Raw genomic sequence first — 22796 nt, forward strand, 5'->3', positions numbered from 1 at the left:
ACGGCGTCGGCGTATGCCGTTCATCGAGTACAAAGGGTAGGAGCGCAGGCGATCATAGGGTCCTTCACAAGTGTGGCGACAGCAGTAGCTGAGGCGGAAGCTCACATAGCGACCATTTACGAACGGTTTTGGAGACAAGCAAGTAAACTCTGGGTGGACATACACACCCTCCCACGGACAAATCCGGTCCGAAATCTCTTACGAGGGATCAAAGCTTTCCGGCGATTCATATCTCCGCTTAGACGCATCGCAGACGAATGCAGAGAGCTACCGAGAGATACCATGGAGATCATCCAGCCGTTCGCCCTCGCCCCGTGGGAAGAACGCATGCAAGCCACGTTGGGCGGACAGGAAGGGGAAGAAGACGACAAGATCAAAGAGTTAGCCAAAGCAGGATGGGCGGTAAGAATAGCGACAAGCAGCTCGGCGAGAAACGATCTGGTCGGCATGGGAGGGACCGTTCGAATCCCCATATCCTTAGCGAGAGCCGGCAAGATAATCGAGACCTTCTCGGTCACGCTAGGGACGACGGAAGAACACAACCCGTACACCGCCGAACTAGCAGCCATCGCTCGTGGCCTAAATTATCTGCCAGAGATGAAGTATCGGGTTATAATGATCTTGACTAGTAACAGATCGGTGGCACAAGCTATAGGTAACCCTCGCCAGCAATCGGGCCAGGGGCACATTCGGGAGATATACGATGCTATAGAAAAGCTCAAAAGAGACGGAATAGAGTCAGGCTCATCTGGCTACCATTTGACAGTGAGCTCAAAATCCAGAGGATAGCCAAAATGTCAGCCCGCCACGCAACAGAGCCGTACGTCACACCACGCAGAGGAACAAGCAAAGCAAAGACGACAATCCTTAGTCGAACGAGAGCAAATCTACGAAGGGAGAGGGAACTACCAGACGGAGTTGGCAGACATTCGAGAAAGGTCGACTCAGCTCTGCCTGGTAAACATACTCGGCTGCTGTACGACCAGCTACCGTGGAAGGAAGCCAGCGTGCTGGCACAACTCAGAACCGGGAGGGCACGACTGAATGGCTACCTGTATCAAATCGGAGCAGCAGTGACCGATGAATGCCCATGCGGGCAAGCGAAAGAAACAGTAGAGCACTTCCTCTTCCGATGTGTAAAATGGATGGCACAGCGCAAGGAGATGATGCTTCAATGTGTAGAGGAAAAGCGCGGCAACCTCTCCTTTCATTTGGGGGGCAAAGCTGCATCAGACGGACAAAAGTGGACACCGAACATGGAAGCAGTACGAGCCACAATCCGTTTCGCGCGATCGCCACAGGTCGCCTGGAACAGAGATGACAACAACATCACTACTAACCTATCGACCATAAAATTATACCTACCGACAACCACTACCCTGGACAACCAGAAGTAGGCACCGCTTCAGCCGCCGAAGATAGGAAACTGAACACTTGGAGGAATTGGGCTTCAAGTTGACTTGCTACTACTAACAACTACGGGGATCAAGGAGACAAGCGATGATCAGGCTGGAAAGAACAAGAAAAAAACTGCAAGGGTTTGGCGAGATCAAGGCAACAAATAGCGAGATGCATGTATTTTTGACTCATCCCTTGAGTTGTGTTGAACCTCCCGGCCGTACCAGGCCCCACATGCCCACCATCTTCTAGTAGGTACATGGGTGGAACCTCTTGATAGATTGGGAACGTGAGCAGTGTGATGTAGCGATTTGTAACTCGAGAGATTGCTGGTACTTCTATCACAGGGCAGAAATAGGGGGGCAACAGGTATCTTTTGATGGACGCATTTTAATTGGCTGTAACCCCCTGCTGTGACCTGGCGGGAGGTTCAACACAACTCAAGGGATAGAGCCCTCTGGGCAATGGCCTACCGGGCGTAATAGACTTGTGTGTGTGTGTGTGGTCGACTTTGCATTTTTTCCATTGAAGAGTTTCGACTTCAAGCCATTTAAATGACCTGAACGCGTCGACGCGCGTACGACGTTTTTATCCTGGCCGCCTACTATGGCCGAGGGCCCTGGCTCCGGCTCCGGAAAAGGGTCGAGCCCGTGATGGAACATCCACTGGGCTGGGGCGCTAGGCTGTTTAAGGGAACTTGTCTTAGGGCTGTTGGGTATGTTGACGCGCGTTCTGTATGTGGCTTGGGTTGGTGGTTTTGGAAGTACCGAGGAGTAGGCTTTGGTGTAAGTATGATTAAAACATCGGGATTATGGATAAGTTGATCATGTTTAAATTAATTTGCGGGACATTTACCTACCATTATTGAGACATTTGTTGATGACGATTGACTAACGTATTTATAGAGGATCAGAAGAGGAAATGCCATGTAACATTGATCAGTATGGGTCAGAATTCCATGACAGCCTTCCTTGTGTCAAATTGACATTCCACCCCGCTTTTGCTGGCATCGATCTAATATCATCTATCGACCAAGTACGGACGGGAATGTCTTGGCCTCAGCTCTTATGTCCCTGATAGTGACCCCCTCACAGGATCCCTGCTCCATCTTGTTCAATAGGATCATGAACCACGTCCTGTTAACCTTAACTTGTGTAGCATCGGACGTAAGCAGCTGAAATCGCTAATCTGTCATGCAGCGATCAACAACTAACATAGCATCCTTCCTAATCCAAGCGTGTTTCTTATTACTAGGATCTAAATATCTCTTTATCACTTAGGGCTAGTTTGCGAGCCATGCAGACGAAACGTTGCGCCCGTGAAGTTCATAGCAATTAGAGAACGGAACTTAAGACATGTGTCAAACACAGTTGAGCTGAACGAGAAGCCACTAGGAAACGCCACCGATGATCATCCCCTCCAGTGCCGAACAAATCGAAGCAGGCCGTAGTCTTAGCCTGGTTTGAGACCCATGGCATCTAGCAGATTATATCACCTCTCCAATCTCGGCGTTTCCATTTCAGCTCCTTTATGGCACTTTAGCGTCGAAGCTTGTTTTCCCTGGCAGTAGATAGGCACAGTATCCGTTAAAAGCCTTGATCCGCTTCCCAGATTCCTCCTTGAAACTGAACCCTTGTTTTTTTTTTTTGTTGCCCTGTCCTTCTCCAACTCATCTCCCTTGTGGGATGCGACCGGACGGACTTATAAGAGTCGCTGTTAGTTCTTCACTTTTCTGTTGTTCCCATAAGATCGTCAATCCCTGAGGGCGGTCACAATGTACAATGAAACTCAAAACTCAACCGCCGAAGCCCGTCGGCTCAAGAAGCGGGAACTGGATCGCAAGGCCCAGAAGTTGGCGCGTGAGAGGGCAAAGAGCCGCATTGCTCAATTGGAGAGCATGGTCGACATCCTGCAACAGGACCACTCAAATGTTCAGATAACCACCCTAATGGACCAATTAGGCAAGGTTACGAAGGAGAGAGACAATTTAATACAGGTTCTCGACTCATTAGGCTCGACAATTCGTCGTCATCTTGGTGACTCAACCACGGGCGAACCTCGATCAGATACGAAATCCGATCCATCACAACACGCAAGCCCTGCACAATCTACACCAAGCGAACGGATAGTCCCAATCACTACCCGAAGATCAACATCAGAAACAAGCAGCTCAACAATACTAGAGCTCTCCATAAACCCTCCCCCGCCCGATCCCTTCACCTGCGACGGCTGGAACTACACCGTCAGCAACGAGCCATATCCCACCACCATGGCCTTCAACAACTCCATCCTCCCACCGACAGGAAACGGCTTCATCCCCACCCAGCCTCTCCTCCCCGACAATCACACACCCCCTGAAGTAGTCGACGTCATCATCCCCAAAGCCTCCGTTCTCTGCCCCTGCTCAAGCCCCACGAGCCGCGGAGCCAACTTCCACGGCGTCAAGCCCAATATCTGGCGCGCCATCAACGAAGTCCTCGTCAAGCCCACAAAGCTATCTGCCAAAGAGATCGCCATCGAGGAGTACAATGCTGAGGATATGCCAGTGCGGGCGATCTTGGAAGGCTGGGATAGCATTGAGAGGGCGGGGAAGATGACGCCGACGTGGCGAAAGTTGCGCAAAGCTGATGAGTTATGTTTCACCAATTGTGCAGATACAGAGCGTCTGGCGGCGATGAGGATATGTCATCTCCTCATCATGTACCATGGTGATCCAACATTAGAACGGCGCGCGACGTTACCGCGGTGGTATTGGAATAGGTGCGACCTGTCTTTCTTTCCCAACAACCAAGGCTAACAAGTAACAGACCCTCGCAAGCTCTACCTCACTCCTACGGCATCGACTTCTTTGTCTGGTGAGTTCAGCCTGATTTCCTTAATGGCAATAACTTACCCCCCCTCCCAGGCCCGGCTTCCGCGAACGCCTCATCTTCTGCCAACACCAATACTGCGCCAACTCATTCTGGGAGCTCCTCCAAACCAATCTCAAAATCCTATGGAGCGACAGCTTCCAAGACACATTTTACCACAACGCGCATACAGGAAAGTACCATATATCGCCACTTTTCGAGCAGCGCATCCGAAACATCAACGCCTGGACGATGTCAACAGATTTCTTCACGCATTTTCCTGAACTTAGCGAGGATATTCCAGCATATATGGGAATTCCAACATCCCTGCCTAGTCCTCCATACCAAAATCAACTGTAGTAGAATTGATTTATTTTATTTCGCATTATAGGGGGTAGACTTGATTTTCAAAAACTCACTGGAATGGGGTTAATTCGACTTTGACAGGGGGTTAGCTTGAATTTCTCATTGGTGCTTGATTACACGTAAAGGTTCAATAACACTTCAAGGTAGCGCGTCAAGTGGCTCAGGTTCATCACCGTCTGTCACCGCAAATGTGAACTAGGTGGGGCTGATTGTACCTTTTATTTGATGTCCTCTGGTTGGCTAGACCCCCCTGTCCGGTACGCAAGTGTAGGCTTATGACACTCAAAGAGATAAGGCTCAAAGCCAGTGGCAGCAGCGCCTTGTTAATGATATCTTCAATACATACGCAAGACGGGCTCTTCAAGACAAAGATATCGTGCTGGAGACGAAGTTACGCCGGCAGAGCAGCATAAACATGCCAATAGGAAGAAACAAGGGCGTTGCCTAGGATGTCAGGGCATTCAAATTGGCCCTCGATCCCGCAGCTCTCAAAAGGGCTGAAAAAACGGGCTCCGTTGAATACGGCATCTGGCGATAGCCTCAACCGCAGGGCCACACGCAGAAGGTCGGCAGTAATACGCAGCGGGGTTGTGACTGTTGTGATGTAGCTATTTGTAAACGGCCTGAATCTTGGTACTTTTATCATAGTCAAAAAATGCCTGTGGGGGAAGTACCATAATTTACTAAATTATAATTGGATGACATCCCTGTCGATCCCCCACATGCAATGTATTTGTGCCTAATGACTGTCAAGGAGTAAGTGCGGGGAAGTACTATTAGTTTGAGTCATTTTGATTGGTCCTACACCCTTGTCATGACCTTGTTGGAGGGCTGTGCCGCTCAAAGCGATAGTATCTGTCAGACATTACGTGTATTCGGTCGATTGATGCAGATTCGTGTATTCATGTCGTGTTGTGTGCCTCTAGAACGCTCTAACATTTCGGTGCGTAATCTTAAAGTATCCGTGTTTATACGTGACACCCCGGCACCTGTTTCACAAAACTCAGCTTCGTTATAAACGATAAGAGCAAACAAGTTAACCCCGCAGCCCCGTTTTAGTAAACGACTTAACTTAAATCGCCCAGCGAATAATACCTCGGCTAAATATCTATAGGCACATGGTATAATCTGCGTACCTGGTGATGAGAACCCTGGTTTTGCGTGAGCTTGTGTAACCATCCAGCCTGCCGTGCACTGACTCAAATTAGTGCCAGTCTAACGAAGCCGAGGCAGGGGTTCGCGGAGCAATGTAACGCTCCACCGTCAAGCCACAAGTGCTAGCGCTCAAGCACGGTTCTCCTCATAAATCAGCTGTAGCGAGGCCTATTGGTTTAGCTTCCCCCCAGACCCGGTTCTCGGGTCTCTCCGCGTCAGCACCGGGTAAGTTGCTGCGTCTCTCGTCTTCAGACAAACAAAGCACTCAAGAGTGTAGAACTGCGGCCAATCTGTCATTTCCTTTCTGAGTATTCAGGCAGAAATTCGTGATGATATTAGCCCAATTCATAGGCGCATTCCATTCCCTCCGGATATCACCGTTTGCAGACATCAACTGTCTGTCGTCCAGACTCTCAGCAGTGGACCCAACCCGACCTTCAGCACAGGGCCCCCATCCCATTGGCCCGGGGAATCTGCCCTTCCCTTAGCGTCTGGGCGTCCAAATGCGGGTATCCTTGTTGCCATCCGGGAACAATCATTGGCGAGGAGTCGTGCCATGCGGTGGTTTCACGATCCGGCGGCGGCGTAGAAGTCCAAGTGTCGGGTATACCAGCCAATGAGAGCAGGAGTGAAATGAATCAATTCAATAGGTAAGTCTGATTATTTCTAAGAAGTAAGATTTTCAACATATTCCCCGGCAACCACAAGCCTTTGCATTCCGACTTCGTCTTGCTGGCGATGGGAATAGGGGAACCTGACTTCTTGGGCGTGCTACCAGCTGAAGGCCGTTTGAGTCAGCTATCCGCCATTGACGATGAGCTGAGGCACAGTGCCTTCCTATTGGGCGCTGCTGCGACAGTTGGAGTGGGAAGCATTGGTCGACGTCCATTGCCCCGGACACGAGGCTGCAGATAGAACGCCACAATTAATTGCTCTCCTCGAATCCTGGCAGCTTGATCCGCACGCCAAAACCGGTCTAGAGACACCAGCCACGCCACACAAACTCATCGGAATTACCCCTAACTTAATAAATTTCTACGTAATACCCAACCCGGGTACCAGCCGCAGACTGTCGTTTAAATATTCAAAAACGCCAGCTATTCCCGAGAAACACTTGGGATGTTGCCTCCCGACTCTCGACTCAAAAATGAATATATTTATTCCAAGCTCGTACTTGACGCCCCTGTCATGAATTCAACGGACAGCAGCATTGTGGGTGCATACCCGCCATCACCCGGCGTGGTACCAAACTTCACGAATCCTGAATCAATCGCTTCCCGTGTTGTCCTCGCAGCAGCCCTTTCCCCGGTATTTACGATTCCCATTGTTCTGTTGCGGCTATATACTAGTCGTTTTATCATCAAATGTTGGCACCTGGATGATTGTAGGTCCCTGTCTAGTAAAGGCACGAAGGGCTTCCTAACGCAGTGGTAGTCTCTATTACAATTTCGCTGGTAATTGATCCATTCCCAGAGTTGTCACCTAAAGGCGCTAATAGGTCGATTCCTAGATGTTTGCGATGGGATACTCCATCGTTAATATCGTGCGTAGGTCTATCCTCTGAATTGAGAGCTGTTTGAACCAGCGCTAACAATGCCTGCAGAGACGAGAAACGGGGTCGGAGTTCATATATGGGACGTGCCTCTTTCTAGCTTTAACAGATTCATGATGGTATGGCCCTAAATTCTCATCGTTGATGGAAATTTCTTCTAATAAGACTTGGCAACTAGCTAGGGGCGATTCCTGGCGCAATAACGTACAACCTATCTACTCTTTTCACCAAAGTTTCCATCCTTCATTTCTATTTGCGCTTTTCACAGGACAGAGCATTCAAATTGGCCACATATTTTGTCATGTTCGTCGTCGTGGGGAACAATCTCCCGGCAGCATTCGCATTCTTGTACATGTGCCGTCCTATCCCACGGTATTGGGATTACACCAGGCCAGGTTCATGTCTGAATGTGGGCAGTGCTTTCATCACTTGTTCTGTGTTGAACTCTGTCACCGATATCGTCATCCTATGCCTACCTATCTGGTTGTTGCGGCCACTTCGAATGCGGAGACTCCAAAAGCTAGGCGTGACACTGGTCCTGATGGCCGGCGGGTTGTAGGTTCTCAGTCCCTGCTGCGCCTCCCCCCGTCTCATACCTCCTGGGGGCTTGGTTTTTTCGAGCGAGCAACAGAGCTGACGTGTGGCAGCGTGTGCACCGTGAGTCTTATCAGATTGGCGTCTATTCCATCTGGACTTCACAACCCCGACGTCACGTGGCGATATGTCGTCAATTTAATCTGGTGGTAAAGTCAATGCCCAAGTCACTTGCTCAGCAGTATTCCTAACCGGAAGGAAACAGTATTGTTGAAATGTATGCTGGAATAATCTGCGCGTGTCTGCCTTGCTTGAGAGCATTTTTCAAACGTTACTTCCCGAATCTGTTCCTCATCCGGCACAACACCGAGGCACGGCTCTCCGCTATTCCGAGCTTCGTCCACCATCCGCAACAACCAGGAGAGCTCCATGTAAGCACCGATAGGAGGCTATGGTGGAGGAGAAGCACACTCTCAAAGGCGACGACAAGTCATACATCGAGCATGGAAACCTGCAATCCAAACAGCGTGCCGCTGATTGAGACAGAACTTCATGGCCCAGAGAAGGCTCTTCTGCGAGACCGAGCCGAGGAAGAAGGGTCCCCCTAAATGGGGTCACCATAAAAGGATGCTGAGTCTTAGGTATTAAGGATAGTTAGGGTTGACAAAATTTTGGCACAATCGTATTGGGTGGAGGATAAAGGCGGGCGCCCACGTCGGCGGTGTGCTGTATTTGAGGCTAGATGGTGTTCTCTTCCAGGGTACAGAGGAAGGGCCTAAAAGTATTATCCTGCTAAGACAGTAATAGCCGCTATAAAAAAGCAAAGAAACTAGGGTTAGTAACTTCCCTATCTGAATTATATACCATCCACGACCACCCTTTCGCCACGCAAAGAAAAAAAGCACCACCAAATATTGACAACTTCACTTACACAGAACTCGGCCGGAATGAGAGATATGCGCAGAATATCTTATTACATAATAATGGACGATTATTTGTAACGTGGTTGATAAGCAAGTGCTCCAGACAAGCAAGTGCTCCACTATACTGTATAGTATAAAGGCAGACTACCCTATAGTATTTAAAACTCTAATAAAAATATTTTATATAATAGTATAGCTAGCTTTATTAAATTGTATTTTTAAAGATTTTTAGCTACTTTATTTTACATAGAAAACCTTAAAATACAGTGATTTTTACAGTGTAAATAAACTTTAAGGTTTATGGCTATATAGGATTTTTTTTAAAAATCTTAAGAATTTAATATAGCTTACTTTAGTACCTATATGTAAGCTATTAAAACTATAGCCATTTTGGGCTTAAGTCAAACTTTTTATAAGCTTTTCAAAACTGAATTTTAAGGTGTATAGGGTAGTGGAGTACTTGCTTGTCTGGAGCACTTGCTTATCAACCACGTATCAGAATCTAGGTCTTTTGATAAGCCGCCCTGACCGCGTAGTCCGTTGATTGGCCACGGCTTCCTCTCTCACTTCAATGACCGAGCTAGCCTCCGATTTCGACTCTTCCTCGTCTGAACAGACATATTCCCCCGCAACAGACTCATTTTGAGTCTCCTCCTCCGGTATGACTTTTCTGACAGCTAAAGTCTCCCTAAGAGTCATGAAACGTCTGTTAGGATTCGGTACCGCCTTCCTTTTCTTCCCTCTCTTCAGCCGAGCCAATTCTTCCTCTAGGCTGTCAATCCTCTGCGTATGCGCCGCTACTGTCTGCTGTTGAGCTTCAAAGCCCTTGGCTATCACGTTGTACCGTCTCCGCGTCTTTGGTGTTTTGTTCAATCCAAGATCACGAATTTGACGGCTCGTCTGTGGCGTATCGTCCGAGCCAAGATACGGCCTGGGCTCAGGAGTCGTTCTTTGGCTGCCGTTTGGCCTATCTTGCTGGATTTCAGGATGCCGTAATGCTTTCGCACGTGAGATTGGCCAGTTTCCAGTGACCCTCCAGCCAGACAGTATGTTCTTCTCAGTCATTCCAACTCGGCGAGCCTCAGCGTAGGCCCTGATGAAATTGACCTTGTCCATCGGAGTGGAATCAGTCAATAAAGCGAACTTTTCCAGCTCTCGTCGATATGCAGCTTTTGAGGCATTGAATACTCCGTTATCTAGCGGTTGGAGGCCATGGGATAACAGCAATAAACGCTGTTCAAAAAGCACGTGGCCATCCATTCATCCTTGCATCCCTCAGCATTGATCTTGAGGTGGGGGAAATGAAGAACATACTGTTGCATGGCTTCCATGACCATCTAAAATGATCAGTCTTGCGTCTGACTCGTCGGCAGGTGTAGTCTGGGGCAGATAAACTCTCTCAAGCCATTCAATGCCAATGTGATCGTCAATCCACCCGTTTGGCGATGTTATGTAATATCAGTCTGCTATCTGCTTGAACTCGTCAAGAAACCATTGTTTTTGTAGTTCTTTCCCCTTGAAGATTATGCCGGGAACTAAAGCGCGGCCGTCAGCAGTGCAGCTTCGATGAATGAAGTCCAATTTCGTGTCTGTGGTCCCTTGAGAAAGGCCTTGCGCTTCGGGTCCGCGTTTCCAACTACTAGGCTATCTAGGCCTGAGCAAAGAGGATTAGTCGGTCAAAACCCAAGCGCTAACAAGAAATAGAGCTAAATGCTTGCCGAAACCAGTCATGATACCGCCTTCATCAACGTTGACGGTGTTTTCAGGCTTGATCCAGCCATGCTGGCCCTCCTTGATATCAAAGTACCAGTGGACTGCCTTAGGCGTGAAAGAGTTGAACCTCTTGGCTTCTTGACGTCTACCTATCTTGACCTTTAGGTCTGCGCGGCGATTGATAAACTTGGTCACCCAGTTACGTCCCAAGTCGGGATGTTCGCCCTGCTGTCTCAGCAGGCCCATGACGCAAGCGCGGATCTGACTGTGGGACGGAGCATAGCCCAAAGACTCCTGACGGAGTATCCAGAAAGCGAGCCTATCCTCTTGGCTCTTGGACAAGCGTCGATAAGGGTGGATCTGCTCTTTCACGGCCCCGCGGCCGCGAAGTCTGTCGATTAGACTAACTCACCGCCACCCCACACACCCCCCGTCCCCGCACACTTCAACACCATCAACGCGTCATCAACACAGGATTCTTCATTTTATTCTGTATTTATCAAATAAAATCCGTTTTTTTATTTATTTCAATGGCAATAGAATCGCAGCTATCAGATTATGAAAAGAGGATGTTATTGGCCATTGAGGACGTGGAAATCATTGGTTTGCGGCCCTCGGCGGTAAAACACTCAGTGAAGCTCTCGACATTGCATGATCGATGCGCCGGAGGCCAGGACATCCGCACGGCACATCAGAAAGATCAGTCGCTTACTGTAGAGCAGGAAGATGACCTAGTCAACTATATTATCGAACGAGAGCGCGCTTTTCAGCCTCTCACGAAGAAGGATATCCATGACTTCGCACAGGCGTTATCATCAGTCAACGGGCAAGTTTGTTATATCGGCAAGAACTGGGTTGACAGATTCTTTACCCGCCATTCGAGTATAGAATTGAAGCCATCGCGAGTCGTAGAATCCGCGAGGAAGCGTTATGTGACGAAGGAGTCACTTTCCGAGTACTACGATGGTCTTAACTGGGTAGTCAACACGAAGAAGATAACTAGGCCTTATATGTACAACGTTGACGAGACCGGCGTTCAAATCGGTGAGACCAACGGTGGCATAGTAGCCGGAACGGCGATGACTTCTTCCTCAGAGAGGATAAAGTCCGATAATACGACTTGGAGCTCAATAATCGAGTCCGTATCAGCGGACGGTCAGCGTCTTACGCCTTGTGTCGTTTTTACCGGCGTGAACCTCCAAGGACAGTGGTTTCCAGCCGTTTTTCCTGATTGGAAGTACACTTGCAGTCCAACCGGTTGGTCTAACGGCGACATCTTCGTCCGTTGGTTCATGGGGGTATTCGTACCGCAGACTAAGCCGAAGAATCCTAATCAGTGGAGACTATTGGTCCTAGACCAGCATAAGTCACATATTACAGCGGAATTGATGAAAAAGGCATGGCTGCATAAGATTTGGCTCTCTTGGTTACCCTCACACTCATCACATATCACTCAGCCGCTCGATGTTGCCGTATTTGGGCCGTTGAAAACGTACTATCGCCAGTTTACCCGCTCTTGGGCCTCATACGAAGCAACCTCGCCACACCAACAACGACTCTTCCTAAAAGCTTATGAGAGGGCTTCATCGAAAGCCCTGAGCCGTAGGAACATAATAAGTGGTTTCTCGGCCTCTGGGCTTTTCCCGATCAATCTACAGAAAGCGTTGGCGGCGTTGAAGCCAAGGGAGAAGAAACGCAAGCGCTTCAACGGGCCTACAACACCAAGGAAGGCCCAAGTAATCGCTGATACGATCTGGAGTACGCCCCAAGGAAGTGCCGATATTCAAAAACAACTGGAAGCCGTGCAAAGTCAAGGAAATACCTTTATCCGCGACTTCAATTGTATCATGAAGAAGGCGATGAAAATGTATCGACCAAAAGAACAGTCAAATTCAACGCCTAGAGGAAAAAGTAGTACTGAAGGCGTCAGTAGCAGTAAGAGAGCCCACTGGCCGAGTCGCCGTTCAATTTGACCCCAACAAGGCTTTCCCTGAGATTAAACAGATTATCTCGGCTCGTGATCAGGCTGAAAAGAACCTACTACATCAGATCGAGGGAAATAAGAGAAAACAACGTAAAAAGAATCCGCCAAAAACACAGACTGCAGATACAATATTCGTAAATCAGTTTCCAAACTCTCAGTTAAATTGAACAAATACTCGTTATTGTAGAATTAATTGAAGTCATCTACGGATTCGGTTGTGATGCTATCACGGGTGTGCGGGGACGGGGGGTGTGTGGGGTGGCGGTGAGTTAGTCTAGAGTGCTCCGAGGCACTCCCCGTCTCTGAGCGGCTTGAGGAGGTGAAAACCCATTATCAGTAACATCCAATATGGCCTCTGCCATGTCTTCCTCTGTGTATTTCCATCGAAGTCTTGACCTAGTCATTTTCATATGTTGTGGCAGATAAAGGCCAAAAAACACAGAAAAGAGCGGTGAAGAACTTGATGATCGAATTAACACTATTTCCATAGCACGGTATGCATACATCGCGTACCCCACACAGCCTTAGAGGGCTACAATCGTTAACTCTAATCATATCCATAATTAGCAAAGGCATTGTCCTCCAAGTAGCTATTTATTTTGGCCAATGTTTGTGTAAGTGAAGTTGATGAGTTTTGGCGAAGCTTTTTTTATTTTGCTTGCTGAAAGAGGAGTTATGCCGAAAAGGGGGTTGTGGATGGTATTTCATCAAGAACCGGTGGGGAATTCATCGTTTCAATAGATATCAATTAGCATGAGCTTTTGGTGGTATTTTGCAAAAATTTGAATATCTCACGGACTTCCGGTACCCCGCATTTACTAACCTTGTGACTAAGCAAAATGGGGCGAGTGACCTCCTGAAGGGCTGTGGCACTCAAAGGGATATTCCGTGAATGCAAGATGATGCTAAGGAGGGTCACCACCAAGGGTAGGTGTGGGTGGATTGGCCAACCATGCGGCTCCCCACCTTTACGCACGAACAATATCCCAGCTGGATGGCTACGTTCCCCGGGACTGGCACGAATTTCGTAACCGATGGCTTCCTAAAGTGCAGCCCCGGGCCCCACAACGGCATCCCTAATGGCTCCGGGGTTTTTCCAACCGATAAGATTAATTCACCTGCGGGAAGCTTATTTTGCGGAAAGACGGTGGCGGTCCGTGCCTCATTCGAAAATCGACCACATCAGGCTGTTGGGGGCATGGGGCTAGGGTGAAGGGGAACTGCCATAAATATGAGGAACACACTCTCTCCTAGAGGGTGAAAATATCAGCATTCCCAACAACTCTCACTGCCACATTCCCCTCCGTCCAGTCATCATAGAAGAATTCTGTCTTCAACTAAAACATTCTGCGAGGTAAACGCGTTGATTTTGATTTAGTTCAACTGTTCCGTTCTTTATTTGCCGGTCACTGGGAGCTGGTATATTTTCTTTTATGCACTATATTGCAAGGCTCGGGGAAGACTTGCCGTCAACGTTCAGTTCGAAACGTCGGATCCTACAATTCAGCCATTGACAGACTGCTTGGAGGCCATTAAGCCAGCAAGCAGTGCATAAGGAACAGCGACTAGTGAGTAGCTACCACTGGAGAAAGTCTTCAGCCTAGCGAGTTGAACAAGGGTACTCTGCCTTCCCATGTCGTATTCGCTTGTCCAGGAATCACACTCTTGAATGGTCTCCTTCATAAGTGGCCTCCAACATGAAGCCATTGATGCATACCATGGCTTGAACATTGAGGACTGATTCTCCTGATCGTGTTCGACTATTATTCTTTTTGTCTTCCTTCCTTTCTTCCAATTCTTTTTTTGTAAAAAAAAAAAAAAAAGAAGAAAGACATTCATTTAGGGAATGAAAATCACTCCCTCACGAGCGGAGGGCTCCCCTTGCGTTATTCGTCGCTGGCTGGCCGCTCGTAAGAGGAGATAGATTCCTAAAGCTCTGGTTACCACCCATCCGCCTATTGGTGCATTCGTGAACAAAGGAACCCTACTCTTCTATTCCTAATTGTCGTGTACCCCTAATTGTCGCATACCCCTGTCTACTTCTCAAGCATTCTCAAGCACCTGTCTATCTCCGGTTTATTCCCTTTCAATCCATACTATGGCGACTGATTTGTCCCATTTCAATCGACGATCTGCACGCGCGTCACACGCGTGTGAGCGCGTATTCCAGAGCTAGGCAGCAAAGGAAAGTAACGTGCTATAATGCAGCCATTGTTCCCTTCTTCCTTTTTGTTCTCAATTTCTAGTCAAGTGAACTAAAGTATTCAATATTAAACATAACAGCAGAAAAGAAACTCTCCTACAGAGTGTACGCCTGTACCAAGATCCATCTCCTGGTTTTACGTACAACAGTAACTAATTCAATGTATTCGACTCTAGATATATATAAGGGGGGTTGTAATAGATCTTTTGATAGGAAAGAAGCCTAACTGGCAAATTCCATATATTACCTGCTTTATAAACTACAATCACAGTCCCTGTAGTGCTTTTCATATCATAGACCGTTATACATAATTATCAAATAGGCAGCCAGGATGATTAAGTCGAGGATTAGGTGCGACAATTTACATCAGTCTTGGTTAACAGGCAAGGCTACAGCGGTAAGTGAAATAGGGCTTATCCCTCAACGCTCTACTACTTTAAAGAGTTGCTTTCCATACCCATGAGAATAGAACGGAATACATAATGAATTCATGTTCTGTATAAGCTACCAAAAGCCTAGTCAAGGATCAATTTCTGAGTTTTATGCAATCGTATTACAGAAGCGCTATTCAATACATGATTATCGTTATTAGTCAAGCTCACCGCAGCAATTCACGGCTTGGTCCGGCTTTCAAGCCCTTTCCCTCCTGCCCTTAACTCATTCTATATTAGTTTGTAACTTAGTTGCCTTCACTATTTATCTCCTACTCTCCCTAAAGACTAAATCTCTGAAGCTATAGGGTATGTAGCTAGTTATACCAGCTTCAATAATAAGGCATCAGTCTGTACAAATGCCTGAATAATCTCTTCTCAGTATTATTTCGTATCGGGAGTTGGAATATCAAAGAATTTATAAATTAGAATTTTTAGGTTCATAGATATAATTTGGGACGATGATGTGTTCTTGAATTCATGTAGTGTACAACGACAAGCAGATTCTCATTCTGACATAGCCCGAGATCTATTCGTGCTCCTCTTTAATGATTAAGGCTTCTAATGATTCGCACAAAGACATCTGCCCTCGGAAAACTGCTTGACAGTTATCCGACCTTGTCTCAAAAGTTGGTCCCATACTTTGAATCTTCTGCGATCCGTCCATATAAGTGTTATTCCAATGATCAATAAACTCTTGTGCTTCTTTATATGTTCTAAACGATTTGTGGCAAGCAAAAGAAACTTGTTCTACGGCCTCTTTGGCTCCTCCGGGTCCACTAATCCTGTTAGCAATTACCGAAGACACACACCTAACGAAGGAAACACCTACTCCCAGAATGGATAAATACCAGGCTTGGGACCATTAGCGACGGCATAATGGTTACGTGGGTCAAGCAAGGGTGCCGTTTTTTCTGTTCCATCGTCGATCAATTGTTCGATATAGTCCACTCCCATTAGTTCCATATATATTCGTGCTTCATAAACTGTGTAGAAGCCCCTATGCTTAGAAGGACAACCAGTCACTCGCGGGTGTGCATGTGCCCTGAGAGCCGTTAATCAACTTGTCTTGGGAGTTATCCGTGAGTAAATGGTACCAAGATGAGAAGATAGTACGCTTGTCAATATGCCCTTCAATGACTGCATAATACTTTTTACTCTTCTTAGGGTTCCCCATGTTTCCAGATTAAAGTAAAATGGAGACGACAAAATAGAACCGTTAGGTTAGTTGTCGAGAAGACAGCCACAACAAGGTGTGAAGTAATGCTTGCTACAGCTAATAGATACGAAGACAAAATGGGGCATGACGGTGACCACCGGTGGTTTGAGATAAATCTTATAGCCCATAAGGCATTACTCCTGGCTTAAAACTGATAACCTTTGATGAGAAGGGAGTTCACACCAGGCTTAGGCATCGAGGCAGATAGGCACAATGAGCCGACTGCCGTAAATCAGGCTGGTTTGGTGAACAAGGGAAAAAGGGCGAGAGGAAACATGGGAACCAATGGACTACAAGCGAATGGGCTCAAAGCATCGAATCAATTGCAGATTTTGAACCAATCAACAGTTTGTTGAGGATTGGGTGTACTGATGGCGTCGCCAACTCTGTTTGATTAGCCATCTATGTCTGACAATCAATATCACCCCACCTGTGCTTACCACCTCCGAAATGCAGGTGCCTTTGTTGCTTGCTGGCTTATGGTTCGCACGCAGATAAATGAGGCTCTGCACTGCAATGGGTTATTGAACGGCTGTCCATGTTTCTTCCACATGATTTGACGAATAATTTGCTCCTTGAACATTGCAAGAACCAGCTCTGTCTATAATGCAGTTTGAGTTACAAATATCTCGTTGCCAAATGTCCAATAAATAGAAGATTCCAAGAACTTTACTATACTCCTACAGCCTCGTCTCGGGAGAACTGGTCATAAGTCGATCTGGGCTGCGGTTAGTACTGTGTCTGGTCCGGGGCTCCTTTTCTTTCGGCAGAATTCGCCACGTCGTGTGTCAGATAAATGTGAACTAGAGTCACATGGCTTCTCTTTTTAGACTTGGGCGCAAAAGAATTGTCAGATGGTAGGCACATGAGATAACCCTAACCCTAACCCTGGCTTCAAACTGTTGCAGTCTGCCTAGCCTGCATTATGCAGTCAGGGAAAGCATTACTAGTTGAGTTGCATGCGTAGGCGGGGCAAATCAAGACACCGTGTACTGCTATGCAGGATCTTCGTGATCACGCAGCGATGGATGCACTGGGCCATCGGGCGTTCAGTGGCACTTGTGACGGGCTGACAAGGCGAGCAACTCAAAAGCGGCTCAGCGAGTCACTAAGTGGTGCGAGAGGACAATTGCGGCATGGCGGTGAGGGGAACCGAATGGGCAGTCATTGGCTGTCGTATGTTTCCTCAATCGTGCAGTAACACGCTTTACCCCGCAAACCATATTAGCATTAAGTTGTTGTTTGGCAGATCGGCCGGCTCCGCGAAGATAATCAAGGCCTGAGGAAGGGAACCTGTATCATGGATTCGCCCTCAGAGGAAAAAGCCTCCTGCTGCATTGCAGGTATAGGCTGTAATGGAGCTTCCTGTCTTGCCTCATTATGAATAATGACGAGTTGCTTGGTGGCAGGTGTGCGCCATTTTCGCAACCAACGCAGTCGAGCTGAGGTGGCTAGCCGTAAGGTTGCAGGACTTGTTCCCGACTGTTGGAAGGAGGCCCGAGCGTTAGTCTGACCAAATGCCCTTTTTCCGTCCTTGCAGCCTTATGGATCTTGGCATTGTGAATTACCATGAAGATTATTCTCAGTGGGGCTCTGATTGCAACAGCATGTCCGCGTTTACTTTGTAATTCACCTTATGTCTTGTACTGTATTCAATCAAATTCACCAAGCGGAACCGTATACTAATCCTGTATGTATGTCTCATTGCCCCGCTCTTCACAGCGCTTGATCAAGGAGGGATCGACAGTTTCAAAGGCAAAGACATAGTAGGTAATCAGCGGCTGATTGGTTGTTCTGAGGTTATGGCAATCATGACCCGTTGGGTTTTTTGTCTGCATTGCTTGAGCCATACAGTCGCCTCCCGCCCGACCAATCACCGCGTTTGTATAATGCATGGTGGGTATGCTCAGACGCCGCATATGTGACTCAACCTTTCCATCTGTAGCTGGCCTCAATCCGCACATCAGCCAGCATACAAACGTAATTTGTCGAGACTGCTTATCACAATGATTAATTTCTCATAACCTGATGTAATGATATATCAATTATTAGATAGAAATGGTATAATGGGCAACGGTTGGCAAACAAAATGTAGCCAACAATGCTCACCTTAATCACTGACGTAGATAAGCTAACATACGTTTTGTACAAATTCATTCAGCCAGGTCAATCTACGTAACCAAGTTTGTATCATGGTAGACAATCCTTCATCATAGCTAGCTGTAGAGTGGTATGGGGCGAGTTTAGAGACCCTAAGTAGGAGAAAAAGCGAGGAATATTGCGGATTTGGTAAATGTGTAACGCCCCTAAACGAGCTTCAGATTTGCAAAATGCTCCACCATGTCCCTGCGAAGCCTGATCTGTTCATGATTCCGATTCATCCCTACAGCATAGTAGTCGCATGTATGCATATTTACAAAGACTATGACAGGAGTGGCAAATTACACTTGCGACTCGCCATTGACTTCCACCAGGATGGCATGGACTATTGCACTGGAAGCGGGCCCTGTTACGCGTTCGTGTAAACATGGCCGATTTAGGACCGGGGCTCGTTCCGGCTAAATACATGAGGAGGGGTAGGTTGCGGTACAAAGACCCTGGCTAGGTCCCCTTGTAGGAGCCTTCCTCAGTAGCCCAAATTTCAATTAACTCTTCTGCCCACACCTACGGTTGTACCCCTTGAGCCACTTATTCTGAGATTGTCTACCCAGCTCTAGTCTATGTACTGCATGTTCTCAATGATCAGAGCAGAGGCACCACCCCCGCCGTTGCAAATACCAGCGCAGCCAATCCTAGCCTTCTTCTCTTTAAGTGCCGAGGTAAGGGTAGTGACGATGCGGGCACCAGAACAACCAAGCGGGTGGCCAATGGCAACAGAGCCACCATACACGTTAACCTTTTCGGGGTTAAGACCAAGAATTTTGATATTTGCGAGGGCTACCGCGGAGAAAGCCTCATTTATCTCATACAAGTCGATATGCTCAGCGGTCAGACCAGCGTGCTTAATGGCCTTGGGAATGGCCAGTGAGGGGGCAACAGTGAAACGTTCAGGCTCTCGCTCAGCATCACCCCAGCCGAGAATCCGGGCGAGTGGCTTGAGGTTTAGCTCCTTGAGCTTGGCCTCGGAGACAAGAACGACAGCGGCGGCACCATCGTTGATTGGAGCAGAGTTAGGTGCAGTGATGGTCCCATCTGGTCTAAAAACGGGGCCCTTTGCCTTAAGCTTGTCGATATCAAGGTTCTTGATATCATCGTCCCGTTCAATCTTGTAGGAAGGCTTCCCTCGGCCACTGCTGATCTCTATAGGAACAATCTCGGTGAAGAGACCAGCTTCGGTGGCAGCCTGGGCCTTCTTGTACGATTTGATTGCATACTCATCTTGAGCCTTACGGGAGAGACCATACTCTCGAGCGCAAAGCTCGCCAGCAATACCCATGTGCTCCATATCATACGGATCTGTCACGCCGTCCTTGAGAACGCCATCATTCAAGGTCTGGTCGCCGTATTTTACACCGGTTCTGAGACCGACTAGGTAGTGGGGGGTATTAGACATAGACTCGGTACCGCCAGCAACAACAATATCGGAGGTGCCTAGCATGATATTCTGAGCACCAAGAATAATGGCCTTCAAAGACGAGGCGCAGACCTTATTCACGGTAGTAGCGATAGTGGTCTGGGGGAGGCCAGCTCCTATAGCGCATTGCCGGGCAGGGCCCTGACCAAGACTATTAGAGGTTAGCATGTGGATTCATGAAAGCAGAAAAGAGAAGCAGTCAAGGATGCACTAACCCAGCACTTAGGACATTGCCAAAATAGATCTCGTTAACCTCCTTAGATTCAATACCGGCTCGCTCAACAGCAGCTATGAGCAGTAATGGTCAGCCAAAAGATTCCCTTAGATCAGTATCTCAAGGTAGGCCCATCTATACCCCTGATAGCAGTAGAACCTAGTTGAATGGCTGTTAAGCTCGACAGCGAGCTGTGAATATTAGCAGCATGAGCTTAGCAGAGGAAGACAGAACTGGAGTGGCCTCCTGGTCAAGCAAGTTTAATATACCCAAGAAACGAACCGATTGGCGTACGGGCCACCGACACAATGTAAACAGGAGGAAGACCGGCCATGTTGACGAGGCTATTTATAAGATGGATAAACCTAACTCTTTCTCTCACGACTAGTGAAAGAGATGCAGATACTGAAGAAGAAGGATCAAGCAAGATGATGAAATGCAGCAATTCAACTGAAGATGTTGAGCAGGTTTTATTTTGAAGCCAAGGCAGAGACAAGGTTCTGCTTATCATCGTGCCCTTCGTCTTCGCGCTTAAACCCTTCCTTCCCCGCCGGTATAATTATATAAGATGGCCGATAAGAAATGCATGTGGAGTAATTAGTTATTTTTGGCCTTGAATCGCGACTGGGGGTTTAGTGATGGCCCTTGATCAGTAATCGGTATTAGCCCAGACTCTTGTACATTAAAACAGGGGTCCGTTTTATTTTCATACACACTAAGCCATGATTAGTTTATATCGGCAAGATGACCAAGAGGCCATTCTTGGCATTATATAATATTTGTGTGTATTAAAATAGAAATTTGTCTTTTAGTACTCCGTACAGAGCAACATTAATAATCACTTACTAAGAAGTTGACGTATATCATAAGCGAGCGGCCCAGACAAGCAAGTGGCCCACTTCACCACGCTCAAGCTCCTAATACACACACACACGCAAGTCTACTACGCCCGGTAGGCCAACACGCAAAGGGCTCTGAAGCTAAAAGTACGTAAAGTCTCTCTAATTATTACCTTACTCTCACCAAACCCTTACGAATCTCGCCTCATTCTTTCCAATCTAGTCATCGTTCTTTTCCATTATCCTCGTAGGTATCAGTATGTAGCAAGCCACCTTGAAGCCCAGTTTCTCCAAGTGTTCAGTTTCCTATCTTTGGCGGCTGAAGCATTGCCTGCTTTTGGTTGTTCGAGGGGTAGTTATTGTTAGATGAGTTTAGAATCAATAAGTTAGTAATGTTTCTGTTATCGCTGTGCCAGGCGACCTGTAGCGATCGCGAACCTGATCATGGCCCCCGCCGCGTCCATGTCTGGTGTCCATTTCTGTCCATCTGATGCTGCCTTGCCATCTAGGTGAAAGGAGAGGTTGCCGCGTTTTTCTTCCGTACATTGTAGCGTCTCTCTACGGTATATCGTCCACTTCACGCAACGGAAGAGGAAATGCTCTACCGTTTCTTTTGCTCGCCCACACGGGCACTCATCCGTCGGTGCTGCCATGACCTGATATAGGTAACCATTCAATCGCGCCATTCGAGTTCTGAGCTGCGCCAGCACGCTGGCTTCCTTCCACCACAACTGGTCGTATAGCAGGCGAGTATGTGTACCGGGCAGAGCTGAGTCAACCTTTCTAGAATGCTTGCCGACTCCCTCTGGCAGTCTCCTCTCGCTTCACAGATCTGCTTTTGTTTGACTGAGAATTGTAGTCTTCGCTTTGACTGCCCCCTTACGCGGCGTGACGTACGGCTCCTTTGCATGACGGGCCGACGTCTTGGCTATCTTCTGGATTTCGAGCTCACTGTTAGAGGGTAACCAGATGAGGTTGACTCCGTTCCCCTCTCCTCGAAGCTTCTCCACAGCATCATATATCTCTCGGATATGCCCTTGACCCGATTGTTGGCGAGGGTTATGGCCTGTGCCGCTAATTCGTTCCTCGTCAAGACCATAATGGCTCGATGTTTCATCTCTGGCAGACAGGCTCCTAGTATTACGACCTAGTCTTCACCACATACGTGACTCCAGTCACCCCCACGGATTTTAACTAATAACCTAAGACAATCTAACTCGAACCGACCCTATTTGACTTATACTACTAGACCCGCTTCAGTCAACTTAGTTTACTAATCTTTTATAATATTAAATATAATCAAACTATGTTAACCATATTTAACTTATTATATAGTTGAAGTAGCTAATTGAGGAGATACCGGACCTAAGCTATCTATACCCAGGGTCGGGAAGCTGCTAACCCCTATGTCCAGCCTGGTGCCACAAGCTTCTTCAGCTAAACGAATTAAGGTTTCCAGGACATCTCCACCCAGCAGGTAGCTTTGACCTTTGGCATACCTAACCTTTCAGTATATGAGGAAGCCTCGGCTAATTCAAAATTAGGTTGTGATGCCTGATTGACCCAGAACAGTGAAGAGCTTGCAGCATGGAGCCATTCAGGAAGCAATTTTCACCGGAAGACATTCCTGATCTATCAGGAAAAGTCATTATTGTGACAGGGCAAGTACGAATCAATTGCATTGGACCTGGCTAATGACCGTGCGGCTACAGAGGCGGAACTGGAATCGGCAAGGAAACGGTAACCCAACTTCTGCGACGTAATGCTCGAGTATACGTGGCGTCCCGGTCAAAGAAGAAATTTCAACAGTTGTTAGAAGACTTATCAGTTCCCGATCATTAC

At 47.5% G+C, this 22796-nt stretch overlaps 4 protein-coding genes across 4 annotated transcripts; 2 read left to right on the forward strand and 2 right to left on the reverse strand.

The window, feature by feature from the left end:
• Nucleotides 1-3153: 3153 nt before the first annotated feature.
• Nucleotides 3154-4819, forward strand: FOBCDRAFT_227791 (uncharacterized protein). Its single transcript, XM_054705747.2, has 3 exons — nucleotides 3154-4158; nucleotides 4206-4253; nucleotides 4304-4819. The coding sequence occupies exons 1-3, from the start codon at nucleotides 3173-3175 to the stop codon at nucleotides 4605-4607; spliced, it is 1338 nt and encodes a 445-aa protein (XP_054561722.1). The 5' UTR covers nucleotides 3154-3172; the 3' UTR covers nucleotides 4608-4819.
• A 2137-nt stretch (nucleotides 4820-6956) lies between these two features.
• Nucleotides 6957-8462, forward strand: FOBCDRAFT_140346 (uncharacterized protein; the record flags this gene model as incomplete). Its single annotated transcript, XM_059608088.1, has 5 exons — nucleotides 6957-7167; nucleotides 7339-7439; nucleotides 7499-7875; nucleotides 7968-8063; nucleotides 8120-8462. 5 exons carry the CDS (start codon nucleotides 6957-6959, stop codon nucleotides 8460-8462), a joined length of 1128 nt encoding a protein of 375 aa, XP_059465376.1.
• Nucleotides 8463-15637: 7175 nt separating this feature from the next.
• FOBCDRAFT_138833 (uncharacterized protein) lies at nucleotides 15638-16285 on the reverse strand (the record flags this gene model as incomplete). The annotated part of the gene is made up of 3 exons (XM_059608014.1): nucleotides 15638-15887; nucleotides 15941-16153; nucleotides 16206-16285. The coding sequence occupies 3 exons, from the start codon at nucleotides 16283-16285 to the stop codon at nucleotides 15638-15640; spliced, it is 543 nt and encodes a 180-aa protein (XP_059467548.1).
• A 2755-nt stretch (nucleotides 16286-19040) lies between these two features.
• On the reverse strand, nucleotides 19041-20449 carry FOBCDRAFT_241822 (Thiolase, N-terminal domain-containing protein; the record flags this gene model as incomplete). Its single annotated transcript, XM_031195555.2, has 4 exons — nucleotides 19041-20052; nucleotides 20117-20189; nucleotides 20257-20306; nucleotides 20385-20449. 4 exons carry the CDS (start codon nucleotides 20447-20449, stop codon nucleotides 19041-19043), a joined length of 1200 nt encoding a protein of 399 aa, XP_031028545.2.
• Between the last annotated feature and the right edge of the window lie 2347 nt (nucleotides 20450-22796).

The sequence above is a fragment of the Fusarium oxysporum genome, chromosome VII (assembly GCF_013085055.1).
Source record: "Fusarium oxysporum Fo47 chromosome VII, complete sequence".
Classification (NCBI taxonomy): Eukaryota; Fungi; Ascomycota; class Sordariomycetes; order Hypocreales; family Nectriaceae; genus Fusarium; species Fusarium oxysporum.